The following is a 13,585-nucleotide window of genomic DNA, read 5'->3' as shown; positions in this document are numbered from 1 at the left end:
TCTTAGACTTCATGGGATGGGTTGATGAATTTGTTCAAGATTCTAGAGAGAAACGTGGGAGCCCTGCTTGGCTCAGCACCCGCCATGGATCCTCCCTGCCATCCATCTCACTGGTCCTCTTCACTAAGGGACTTATCCTGCCCTGTAGCTGCTTGCCCACACCAGCAGTGCTGCAAAGGCATGCACAGCATCACCGCATGCTCTGGCTCAGGAGTGATGGATGAGTGCAGCAGCCGGATCCACGCTCTGGCGAGTGGGAAGAGGCTGGAGCTGGAACCACCAGAGGGAGCAGAAACTCCTTCAGTTTGCGAGTGAGCGGAGAGGAGCTCCCACCCGGCCAGGGATGCTCTGGTTTCCCGGTGGGACTTTTCCTGGCCCTCAGGTCAAACCCGAGCAGATGCTCTTGCTCCATCAGGGCTTTCCACCTCCCTCCTGCACGCAGTTCTGCCTCAAACTGCCCTGAAAGAGCAGGCAGCCCTGCAGGGAGAGGAACTCCAAGTGCAAAAAGCAACAAGTAAACCCCAAACCAAATGGGTTTTGAGGCCCTGAAGTCACAGCAGCACAACAGGGCACAGGTCCAAGCTGGCTGAAAGGAAGATCAGTCGAGACTCTCTCTGCAAAGCTCCCCTCCATCCTCAGCCAGCCTCACGCTCCTGCCTTGGCTGCAGTTCATCAATCCTCATTTTAGGGCCATTAAAATCCCCTCCAGGGCTGGGCCAAGACAGCCAGGATGTGCACAGGTAAACCAAGTCCTCACATCGTGGCTCGGGGGTGATCTGCTCTTCTGTGCCATCCAGACACGTTTTCCAGGCAGATACCAACAGGCAAAGCCCATTGTGTCACCTATAAGCAGTGACACAGCAGTGCCATGGGACAGGCAGGGTGAGGACTGAGTCAGACACCGTTGGACACCCCGAGTTTGGGTGTCCCTTGGGGAGCTTATGCAGACACAGAGAGCAGAGCAGTGATTGACCCTCCCCTGGCATTGTTTCAGTGGGGCTGAGGGGCCTGAGTGAGGGGGTCTGTGATGCTCTAGCCCTGGGTGCAGCAGTGGTGCTGCTGTAGGACCCACAGCTGGGGACAAGGCAGGGAAGGGGTGCAGGGATCAGGGTGCAGCACTGCAGTGCTCCCCGTTGAAGGGGCTAAAAGAGCAGGAGTGGGGGGGAAGCAGGAGACAAAGATGCTCGGGGAGGAATCCCCCAAGCAGAGGAAGACAGAGATGCAGAGAGGGGGATGGATCCAGCCCTCATCTGGAGGCACAGGACAGGCATCACTGAGCAGAGCTGGGGGTGGACGTGGCTGGATTGGGCCAGCGCTGCTCTAAGCATGAGTGGGTGGCATAGAGCAGCAGGCAGGGATCGGGAGAGCAGCGCTGACCTGAGGCTCATGCGAGCCTTCACAGAGCGGGACAGGGGACCTGCCAGCATCCAGGAGGACCAGGACCATGCGGGATGCTCTCGGGAGCAGGTCAGGGGGGTGGGAAGGACGATGAATTGGGTGCTGCTCCACAGGTCCTTAGGGGTCATTCCCCACCTTGGGGTGGCACAAGGGGTGGGTGCTGGCCCCCGGGGCAGGGCAGAGAGGGGGTGCACAGGGTGGGGAAGGGGTGGGCAGCCTGGGTGAGCGTGCAGGGGGAGGAAGGCGGGCCTGGGGGGAGGCTGGAAGGGGGTGGAGTTGCTGGTTTTTCCTTTGAACACGGGGAAGACTTTAGCTTGGAACTTGCATTTGTGGAGCTTCCAGCCGGCAGGAATCAGCTCTCCCTGCTGCGGGAAAGCCCCCGGCGCAAAGGGGGTGCCCTGTGCTTGGGGGGCAGCGCGAGGGAAGGAGGCATGGAGCAACCCTCGGCTGCCTCCCTCTCCCCTCTGCCCCCTTTGCCTTTTCTTTCTCTGTCTCTCTGCTTGTCTGGGGGCTTGTGCTAACGCTGCCTGTGCCAGGAGGGATCCGGGAGCGAGCTGACCCTCGCCTGCAGGAATTGGCTTCCCACCTGCTCCCAGCCTCGAGGAAGCATCCCATCCATCCGGGGTGTTGTGAGGAGAAAGGCAGGAGGTGGCTCGGAGCCCTGGTGTGTGAGGGCGGGCAGGGGGACAGCAGGCTTCTCCTCTTGCCTTCCCTGGAGATTTGGGATCGCGCAGAGACCATGAATGGATCCTTTTTCAACCAGACCCTCCTAGAGCAGGGAGCTTACCCCAACAGGACCCAGGGCTTGGGGATGCTCATGGCCTGCTGCAATGGGACCAGCTCGGTGCTGGCGACCGGTGGCAGCTCTTCGGTGCTGGCACCTGATGAGAGGAGCCTTTACATCACACGGGTGGTGCAGATCGCGGTCCTCTGCGTCCTCTCCTTGACTGTCATGTTCGGCATCTTCTTTTTGGGCTGCAACTTGCTCATCAAGTCCGAGAGCATGATTAACTTCCTGGTGAAGGACCGGAGACCTTCCAAGGATGTGGGAGCTGCAATCATGGGACTTTACTAAAGCCACCGGGCTTTTGTAGGCAAGTGAACTCTATGGACCTGGTGCCAAGATGCACATTCCCATGTGTTTGGGGGGAGCGGAAAAGGGGGAGACAGGGGTCTTTTAATATGTCTGTGTCTATGGGCAAGCCAATCTGTGCTTCCCAGTCAACAAACTGTCCTGGTGACTGGGGAGATCACCCCAGAGCTGTCTGAAGCACAATAAATGAGCAGCGTTGTGTTGCATGCAGAAATGGCTTAAGTTTTGCATGAAACTTGCAGAAGCAGTGATAACGTGCAGATCTGGACTCTTTTCTGCTGTTACCTTGGATACTGCTACCTGGGATTTAGGGCTAAGAAAAAAAAAACAACAAAAAAAAAAGGCAAAAAAAAAAAAAGGGAAATTACTACAAAAAGAAACCAAAAAGAACAAAGTGAAGGGAAAGCAACGTGCATGGCATGGACCGCGGCTTGGACCATGGGGCAGGGGCAGGGAAGTGATGTGTAGGTTGGACAACAAAGTCTGCACGCTCCAAAATGTGCCGGTCTGTTTCTATGTGGGACCTCAAGCATGCATCTTCTGGTAGAGTTTTGTCATGGGGAAAGCATGTTCTTCCTTATTTTCCTGAGCTATCCTGTTAAATGAAGTGGTCCTTTCTTCTTTAGCACTATGCCGAAGGAAGAAAAGAACCCACTCCAACCCCAAAACAAAAGCATGCTCGGTTTTGTACACAACAGCCTTTTCTCAAGTGTTCTATTGTTACCGTCCTTGAGGTTTTTTGTAGTCTTTTTGGAAGCTGGTGAACATTCGGGAATCAAAAAGAACCTGTTTGAAATGAATTTTGTGTTGTCTTCATTTGGTTCGTGTGTGTGTGCAGAGTTCAGGTGTTTTACCCCTGGTTGTAGGTAGCATCACCTCACCTTCCAATTGAGCTCTGATCAGAGGTATTTCGTTAAAGCAGAAACCACATTTCTCAGAGGCAAGTATCAGTTACCACTTGCAAATCAATTTGTCAGGAACTGGGTGTTTCAGGCTTGTGTTAAATCCCTGCACTGAAGCAGAGCTTCATAAAGATGCATTGAGCGCCTCTTGCAAAGCGAGCTGCAGCCTCCAAGTGCAAACCCCGAGCTCTTCTGATCCTGATGAGCTGCCAAAACTGAATGATGAAAGAGGAGGAGGGCTCCTGACCTTTGTTCCGTGATGGATTTGCGGCTCTGGCTGTGGGTGTGAGATGGAAATGATTGGAGTTTTGTTGCGCCAACAACATTCCTGCTGGGTCCACTTCTGTAGTGGGAAAGCAGTCCTGGATGCTGGAGGAGCTGATGAGCTGATCCATTGGGATGTAAAGAACAGCTCTCTCCTTTCCCAGGATTAACAAGATTAAAGGATGCTTTGTAATTGATCAATATTTGCTGAGCACCTTCTCAAAGGTTCCTGCAGGGTGCTGGTAACCCAGTGCAGAGCAGCACTAGTGCAGTGCTGACACTGGTTGCTCCCACTAACCTGTTGTCTGTAGCGCCTTGAAAGCACAAGGACAGTGTGGCAGCAGGACCAGGATTTGGGATTCAAAGCTTTTAAATGTCCCATTGGTGCCAGTGAAACAGCAGGACTCTGATTTCTATGAGGTCTGCATACCTGAGCAACCTTCTCAGCACGGAGGGTTTGCTGCCCAACCAACACATGTAATAGCGGCTCACAGAGCAGCATAGAAGGGGATTTTGGTCCCTGCTGCCCAAGGGGGTGTTAGGACCATTGATCTCGTTGCATATGAGCACAAACTGGTCCCACTGTGGGAGCACAGCCTGGTCACACCATCAGGGTGAGATGCAGAGCATCCCAATGCATACGATGAGCCATCCAGCTCTGCAAACACTTCAGAGTGCATTTGAATGTAGATGTGGCTGCATCTTCAGGTTGCTGTGCTGTCAGAGGACAGCCCAGATGTACCCATCCAGTTTCTGCTTTAAGCATTTGGTCTCTCTTGCCATCCATCCAGCAGACATGGTCCCAGCACAAGAGAGAACTCAGAGCTGATGGAAGAAACCTTCCAATGTCAGCAATACAAGCAAGGCACAGGAAACGTTGCTAATGCAAAGGAAGCATCAAAACCACATTAAATCTGACCTGCATCAGGGAAGAAGCTGGTCAAATTATCCCAGCTGTCCCCATTACCTTTGCTTTGCCAGGGGTTGCCCCATGGGGAAACATGGCTCTGCAATCCTACATAGCCACCAAGACACCAAGTGTCCTTAGAGACCACATCCAGGAGTGGGATTTGGGTTTTTTTTGTCCCTTTTGTGCTGTGGAGTCTTCCAGACCAAAGGAGAAAATTCATCCATGGTAGGGTCACTTTGACATGAGGTGGAGGAGCAAAGCAATGCCCTGAGTGCCTGCTGGGATGGATGGAGCTTGCTCAGGAGTAAATTAGGAGAGGGAAGACTTTCCCCATGGCCTCTTGGGGCAAAAGCCCAACTTTACCTTGGCTTATTCATTCTCTACTGGGGCTGTGTCTCTTCCATGACCATAAGGGCTATGTCTACATCATTGGGTTTTGTGGACCAACAAAGGGTCTGCAGAGTGACGGAGTTGATGGGCACCATCCATATTTACCATACTATACGCTGTGGTGTCCCCATGGGGTTACTGGGCTTCTATCTTGCTCTCAGTGGGTTTAAGACACTTACACACAAGTCCCCATCCTCTCATATTCCCAACAAAAGGCTGATTACCCACTGAGAGTCATGACCAGTGCAGGTCATTCCTAGTGAAAGGTGCTGAGGGCACCATGATGCTGCCCACATCTCTGACCCTGCAAACCCAGCTTGCCCTGCCCCAGAGGATGAGGTGGTTCCTCCAGGGCTTGCGTAAGGGAAGCAGACCATAATGGCTCTTTCTGCTGCCTTTCCCCATGAATAGCTGTGTGTTTTCAGCTCACACCTCCTCATTTAGCTGAAGCTCCAAGTGGGTTCTGGCTCCCAAGAAGATTTAAGCAGGTTTTTTTTTGGACAAGGCTGGTTTCATGTTATTTTGGTTCAGGTTCTTTGAACTGTTGCTTGTAGCAGGTTTAGTTCCAGAATGTCACTGGGGTGCCAGGAGCTGCACACATATGACTGAGAGACACTGAATCCTAGAATGGTTTGGGTTGGAAGGGACCTTCAAAGGTCTATAGGTTCTATATGGGTCTATAGGTCCAAAGGTCTATAGGTTCTGCCTCTAGATACTGCTGGCTCTAAAGTACAGAGGAGAGACAGGGAGAGAAGGGATAAGCTTAGGTGGATCATCACATCAATGGCAGAATGAGGACCAGCATTGAGTGTCTTTTAAAATCATCACCTAGCAGTGGAATAGAAGATACCAATGCAGTCCTGTGGGAATGGCCACACTGGTCCATCTAATCTGCATCCCTCCTCTGAAAGCAATCATGATTTTAGGCAGTGTGTGGTCAGTCAAGTTATGCTATGACTAGGGAGCTGCTTCTTGACCTCAACCAAGAGCACCCAGCACTGGACCTTCCCAACCCTCCTTCCCTGTCACTGGGCTGGTCCACACTTGCAGTGATTTTGTTCCATCTGGGATTTCCTATTCCTGAGGGCAGACAATGAAAGAGTTAAACAAGCCAAGACAGACGGGCAGATTAGGGGAGAGGGAGGATCCCAACCTGAGCCTGGCACCAGATGTACCAGAGCACCTGCACCAAACACACAGAGTATTTAATAATTCCTGAGAATTGCCATGGTAATGAAGCACGGAGTCAGGTTGTTATGGCAACAGCCTGTTTTTTAAGGCAGGGAGGCTTTACCCAGGTTGTAACCTCAATCCAGCCTCAACGCACTTCTGAGTGGGTCTGGGATGCTCTGCCACTGCCTGTGGTGTGGTGTGTGCCATTAGCTTCCCATTACCTGGCTATTGGGAAGGACACATCCATGTCTCCAAGTGTGTATGTACAAGAGGGCAGTCATGAGCAAGCCCCCATTCCAGCCAAGCCCAAAGAGAAATGCTGTGATCCCAGTTTGAAGCCTGCCTATGATTACCTGCATCCCAAGCGATGCAGGTCCCAAAGCTGGTCCCAAGATGAGGCAGGCACTTTGGGGGCTGAAAAGGAGGTAACAGATCACTTTTCCTAAAGGCACATGACAGACCTAAAGAGAAAGCACAGGATTCCTGAGCTCTGGCAAGGTGTCCCTGCACTGAAGGGGCACCCATCAGGCAAGACTGGAAATCTCCTGTGTCTCCCTCCTGCCTTCCTACCAGTGGGCACAAAGCCACTTCCATCTCCCCCCCAAGTCATCCCCTCCAGCAAACATGTCAGGTTTGTCCAGCTGATGCTTACATTGAGTTTTAATTCAGTGCTGGTTAAAGCAGCAGCCCTGTGAGCCCATTTTCTATTAAGGAACCAGAAGCCGTGCACAGAAGGGTTCACTTAGCAGAGAGATGGCTTGAAATACACAGTGCAATTACTCAGGAGCATCGCTTGATAAATCCCCACTGCTGCTCAGCATGGTTCTCTTGTGTTTGCTGTGTGAGAGCCATTAGCCTCTAGATAAAGCCTCTGTAGTCCATTAGCTCTGCCACAGAGGGACAAGTTGATGCCATTGGAGTCAGGTACTCAAGGGAGACCTGAGATCAAGTGATGACAAGAATTCAAGAGCCAGCACTGCCTCACAGCTTCGGAGGCTTTGCCTACCAGTTTCTCTGTTTGAAAGGGGAATGTTTCCCAGTGTCTGTGGCTTTCCAGCTGCTTTGATGCTGCGGCTGCTGCTGGTGTTTTGGCCAGGAATTCCTCAGCTCTCCCATCCTGCCCTGACTCCATGCTGAAGACTGCCTGGACCTGCTGGCCTGGCACAGGACTTGCTGCCTACTGAGGTGTGCAGAGCACTTGGCACCCACCACAAAACCCGGGACACAGAAAGCTCCCCCCTTCCAAAGAAATGTAGGTTGTCCCTTTTGCTCCTTGCCAAATCAGAGCTGTTATGGGATTGAGTGAGCAGTTAGAGTCCTCGGTATAAAACATGGATCTCACAGCTCCATCTGTACTCGGAAAATGATCAGTGCCAGGAATATTCCTGGGCGCTGGAACTTGGCTGATGGCTTTGAGAACGGTTCTTGGTGCGGTTCAGACCTGTGCCAGCAACCTGACCCCGACAGGCCCAAGTGAAAAGATCACAGTGCATTCAAGGACACTTCTTCAGCCTGAGCTGGCTGTGCAGGGTGAGCATCTCATTACATCCGATGGATTCACATGCAAATGTAGATGTCCTCAGAGCAATTGGCTTTCTGAATCCAAGTGTCTCAAACATGAATGAGGGATTTGAAACCCTTGGTTTTAGTCCTGGAGAATGCATCTTTGGAACACAGGGAAGCACAAAACAGCCTCAGCAGCCCGTTCCATGGTGCTGGATGCATCTTCATGTTCCCCCGTTAAGATGACTGAGCCAAGCTATTCCCCTGCAGGCTGGTCATGGTTTGAGCTCCTCTGATTTGAGAGTCAGGCAATTCCTTGGGCTTGTTTATTCCATCAGCACATGGGTACGGAAAGTTCAGTGAAAGGGAAATCAGAACATTGCCAACAAACCAGGAGGGTTTGGCAGAGCCCTGATGGTGTCACTGTCAACGTGCTGGAAAGTGGTGGGGGCACTGGAAATACTCAAAGGCATGTAACTAAAGTGACTGTCTCTGATTTGACAGACACTACTCACTGCCATGTATTTCAGGTTGCGTAACAGGAGTCCAGCTTCAGAGCTGCCTTTGCACCTCTTTGGCTCTCTCATCCTTCCCAGCAGCTCATTAGCGTGGATGACATTTTCACATCGTTAATTTAAGGCAGGTTCATCACCAACAAAGCAAAAATGTCTTTTTACTGACAAAGGTAGTGAGGGAAGCTGAGAGCTGGCTCTGCGTGCCAATCTCTGCTGCAGGTCACAGATGACTTTAAAGTGGAGGCCTGGGTTTGCTGTGCATGAGTCTAGGAGAAAAGCATACAAGATCCATCCATCCTATGATGTTCCAGTTCTTAAAGGGTCCAATACTGGGAGCACATGAGCCATTTGAAGTGTGGATGTGACACTGGAAACGGAGATCTTAATAGGAAAAGGCAGGAGAAACTGGAAGATGGGCTGGAACTGCAGAGCTGCACAACTCTGCCTTCTTCATTTGGGAGCCTTAGTGTGCCTGTTGGTACTGGTTGAGGCTGGTACACAAGTGTGGGTGGGAGGAACGATGCTCGTGCAGAGGAAAACAAGGTGTGTACAAAAGCAAGCTCAGGGCACTGTTCCCTCTCCATGTGCTGGGTGCTGGCTCTCTGCCCTGGTATGGCTCAAGCTTTCATGCAGGTGGGGTCAAATCCAGAGCCATCCTTTCTGGGAGGCCCCACAAGTGCCCACATCTTACAGGTTTCTGTGCAGCTGTGAGTGCTCCCCTCTTGCCACAGAGTCCCCAAATGCAGGTTTAATAGGAGGAGACAGCTGAAAAAGCAGGGAAAATGTAATTAGGCTGGAATTAGCTGAGTTCCTTCTCGCAGATAATTGAAAATCTGACTAATTGGTTGCAATGAATTCCCAGTGCAGACAGGATCCAGCGTGGTGTGTGCTGTGCCAGCTGCCACAGCACTGCACAAGGACCAGCCTGCAGACTGAACACTACAACCCACTGGCCTGTGACCCCATACAAGGCCCAGTTCATCATCTCCAGAGAGATGTTACAAGCCTAAACCCCCTTGGCTGCAATAAGGGTGGTTTAGTGGTCCATGTACACAGCAAGGCTCTTGTTCTTCATCCCACACTTCACAAAGCAGGCAGCCAGTGGGAACCAGACTTCACACAATCCTGGTGTGATAGGACCTACCCTGCACTGTTTGCAGCACGCCAGAACTGGAAAGGACACTAGGACAAAAGGACAACTTGCCTCCATCGTGATCACAGAATGCAAGCTTTTGGCTGGCCTCAAATACTGGCTGTGTTTGACCAGTGCTGAATCAATGGTGCTGGTTGCCCCTACTCCTATCTCTGCTGCTCATACTGGTGGGTTTTCAGAAGCTCTGTTTCATGATCAGGGCTGCCCTGGGCTAATGGAAACATCTAGGGTACAAGTTGGGTTTGGCAGTGACACTCCTAGATGTGCCTTGGTGATGCTTTCTGGTAGGAAACCATAGATCATAGAATCATAGAATAGTTAGGGCTGGAAAGGACCTTAAGATCATCCAGTTAGAGCCCCCCTGCCATGGGCAGGGACACCTCACACTAAACCATGGCACCCAAGGCCTCGTCCAACCTGGCCTTGAACACTGCCAGGGATGCAGCATTCACAATCTCCCTGGGCAACCCATTCCAGTGCCTCAGCACCCTCACAGGAAAGAATTTCCTCCTTATATCCAATCTAAACATCCCCTGTTTCAGTTTTAACCCATCACCCCTTGTCCTATCACTACAGTCCCTAATGAAGAGTCCCTCCCCAGCATCCCTATAGGCCCCCTTCAGATACTGGAAGGCTGCTATGAGGTCTCCACGCAGCTTCTCTTCTCCAGGCTGAACAGCCCCAACTTTCTCAGCCTATCTCCATACAGGAGGTGCTCCAGCCCCTGATCACCCTCCTGCAGATATAGGAGCCTCTGGCTGTACTGAAGCTCCCTTCTACCTGAGCACAACTGAATGTCTCCACCATGAACGTGACAAGGCAAAGTGAAACAATCATTCTGGCTGAGGACCTTCAGGAAACAGGATGCTGTGTGCTCCACATCCCTGTTTCATAGAGTAAACACTTGATACAGATGGCAGTTTCCCAGTGCCCGGGGTTGGTTCAGAGACGTAGCACAGGTAGGAACAAACATGTTCTTTTCATTGCAGCACTTGAAGGACCAAAGCTAGAAAAACACTGGACTTACTGTGCATATTTGGCTCCGGCTTCTCCTCTTTCTCGCTGCTCAGCAGCATGCTGCGTGCCAGGTGGCTGCAGTTCATTATGAACTTCATCAAGTGCCTGGGGAAATAAGTCATGGGGAGGATGAAAAATGACACGCACATTTCCCTCAGTGATGACTGTTCATCATCTCCTCAGACAGAAATGCAATAATCCCTGGGGCAGGCAATCGCATTCATGGAATCAGAGTTTACACCATTCCTGAGGTCTGAGGCTTTTTCCCATCTGGGCTGTATCCCTAGGGATATTTCTTTTGCTTTGGGGTTCAAACCATGGCTCTGCCTGCTCGCATCTCCTTGTGTTTGAGGTGCTGGTTTCAAAGCACTTTGCACTAGAGATGAGCCAAAACAAGCCCAGCTCCTTCTTGGCTTTAGGTAGAGCAGGGAAGGCTGAATGGAGAGAGAAGTTAGCAAGAACCTCGGCTGCTTGGGAATTTGTGACAGTTCCTTTAAATGGCTCCGGCCTGAAGCATGCAGGGCTTCAGGATGACTAACAGCTCCATTATCCTCTGCAAGGCATACACCAGGTTACCCTTTAACAGACAGGAGGGAACAAGACCTGGCAACAGGACACAAAGAAACACAGCTGGCCATTTGGATGCACTGGGGCCAAAGTCCCCTTTTAGAGCTCCCTCCTCATGGGCAGGGAGGTGTGAAAAGAAGCAATGGAAGAGCAGCCATGCCAAAGCTCAGCATCAGCATTCCCCTCTTTGTTATAGTGGCAATGCCCAGCTGAGCCTTGCAGTTAGAGCCATTTCTGGAGGAGGGGATCATTTAGGACTGTGCTTTCATGTGCTAAAGCTTGTGGCAGCTACAACTTAGAGCACCCTCTGCATCCTTTCTGTCTCTTCATGCCTCCCCACGTCACACATAGGGGAGTCCTGCTGTGGACCAGATCATAGAACCTGTATAAAACAGTAAACTAACACCAAACCTAGGTTTCTGTGTTGCTCAGTTCATTCTCTGGTTCACCATGCAGCCCCAGGCCACACTGCTGGCACAACCAACAGGAGCCATGACCTGCTACAAGGCTGTCACATTGTGAAAGGCATTTCTCAAGCTCCCCAAAACCAACTTTAGAACTCTCTCAGCTTTCTCCACTAAGGCTCCAGGACCTTTCCTCTAGAGCTCGTTGTTCCCCATCCGCAGCTTGTGGTGCTGATGATGAATGCAGGTTTGCAACCTCTGCTTTGGTTCCTGGTGAACCCCATCACATTCCAGCACCATTCCTCTGCTTCACTGGACTCTCTTCTTGAGTTACTCACACCTCTCCTCCCAGTGTGGGCTGTCTGCAAAGGTGTTAACACATCCAAGCTACCAAGCAAACCTTGTGCAGCATCTCCCTTGCTTTTCAGGGTGGGATGAGGCACTTTTGGGGAGCACAGGTAGGATGCCATCGACTCTGCTGCCTGCAACAGTAAGAAATGCTTTGCCCAAAGCACCTGACGTGGGACCTGTTGCTCCCTTACTCAGTCTTCAGTGTAAATCACTGCAGTGGAGCTGGGAGATTTTACTCCTGCTTTGAATCTGGATCACAATGCAGAGTTGTGGGAGTGCGTGGCTCTGCTTTCCTGCTGAGGGGTAATTTTGGAGCTTGGGAAATAAACAGAAAGAGACAAAACATGAGGATCTCGTGATAACGCTTGGCTCGCTTTGCCTTAGTCCAGCTGCCACATGCCGGCTCTATTTCTCTGCCTTTTTCTCCCTTCTTTTGCTCTCCATTTAGTGCAATGTGACAAGAATTGGCCCTTGCCACCTTGTCCACGCCAAAATGCCTCACCTCCTCTTTTACCCCTCTCCCACGTCCAATCCCATATTCCTTCACCCTTTGCCCAGCTGGGACAGTCTCCCTGTGAATCCAGGCTACTCCAAGTAAATGCTTCCACTTGCAAATATCCTAGGGCCGTTCTTGCCATGGTTTTCTCTCTGTGGGCAAGTTACTGCCTCCTGAAACCTCGAGCTCAATGTGGAAGAGCAGCCTGTCTTTTTGACCAAGGAATGACTTCAGCTGGGGAGTAAATTGCCTGAGAAGGGAATCTGGAAGGAGCCGATGCGCTCCAATAGAGCAGCCTCCAGCTCTGTGCTATGAACGCTCCTTATGAAATGTGCCTTCGCTGTGTCTGCTCTGGGGACTCTGCCTCCTGGCTTTGGACAGTGAGAAACCAGCTGGGGAAGTGTGCCCAGAGCAGGGCTGCAGGAAAACATCTCCTGCAGGCCAGAGAGCTCTGGCATGGCTGCTATGGTCAAGCTGAACACAGGGAGCCCATTGTGTGGGCTGGGGTTGAAAGTGGCCCCGAGCACATCGCTGCTTTGCCTGCCGAGAACAGGCTCGGAGTAAGCCCTGCTTAGCTAAATCGGGTCCTGCACTGACTGCATGCTTACACCACCTGAACTGCACCCTACCAGAGAAGGGGGTTCCCTCCTTCCACCCTGTGCCCATCAGTGAGACAGATCAGGGATTTTTGCCTTCAGCTCCCTGCCCTTGCAGTGTGGATCCATCTGCTGCCAGTGCCACTGTACTGGAGACAACTGGGAACATGGGATGCTCCATCTGGCAGTGGCCTGTGTCTCCCTGATCATGGCTCAGCATCGCAGCTGAATCCAGACAAAGCTGCTCTCCATCATGAAGGTCACATGAAGGAAGAGCCCTGCCCTGGAGATACTTTGCATGGAACAGCAAAGATGGAGGTGGGCACCCCTGCAGTGATTGAACCCCAGTCGGGGTGCATGGGGTGCTGCGTCCTATCCCAGCAGTCTCAACACTGCCTGCTTCACTACGTGGGATCTTTGGTCCTGCTCCTGCTGGCTGCTGATGAACCAAAATAACTCCGTGTTTTTCCCAGCCAGCGCGGAGCTGGGATGTGTTTGGGAAGGCGACTGCGACGCGGTGACAGATGGCCAAGAAAGCAAACGCTGTTTTTTATGTCACCTCCGTGTTTCCTCCTCTGCTGTCTCCTGCGCTGGAGGCGGTGTTTGGAGATGGTGTGTGCTGCCAGCACACGGCTGGCACCAGGGCTGAGCAGACAGCAGGAGGTTGCAGCAAGGTGTTGGCCACCTCACGCGTGTTTCTCCCCCATCTCTCATGTTTTGTGACCTGTATCAAGCCTTTCTCCTCCCAGCGATGGCGTTGGAAGTGGATCCGTGCTTGAGGTGGAGTGTTTGATTCGCAGAGCCACTGAACACCCCTTATAACCTGCCTGCAATGACTGCTGGCCCAGGCTGC

General features: G+C 51.8%; 1 protein-coding gene across 1 annotated transcript; it reads left to right on the top strand.

The window, feature by feature from the left end:
• Window positions 1-1,303: 1,303 nt before the first annotated feature.
• On the top strand, window positions 1,304-3,289 carry LOC133218842 (reprimo-like protein). The gene is made up of 2 exons (XM_061365639.1): window positions 1,304-1,467; window positions 1,935-3,289. The coding sequence occupies exons 1-2, from the start codon at window positions 1,452-1,454 to the stop codon at window positions 2,471-2,473; spliced, it is 555 nt and encodes a 184-aa protein (XP_061221623.1). The 5' UTR covers window positions 1,304-1,451; the 3' UTR covers window positions 2,474-3,289.
• The last annotated feature ends 10,296 nt before the right edge of the window (window positions 3,290-13,585 follow it).

The sequence above is a fragment of the Neopsephotus bourkii genome, unplaced genomic scaffold (assembly GCF_033783945.1).
Source record: "Neopsephotus bourkii isolate Nb327-2 ecotype Australia unplaced genomic scaffold, CSIRO-AGI_Nbou_v1 NB_1288, whole genome shotgun sequence".
Taxonomy (NCBI): Eukaryota; Metazoa; Chordata; class Aves; order Psittaciformes; family Psittacidae; genus Neopsephotus; species Neopsephotus bourkii.
This window is presented reverse-complemented; position numbering and strand designations above follow the sequence as displayed.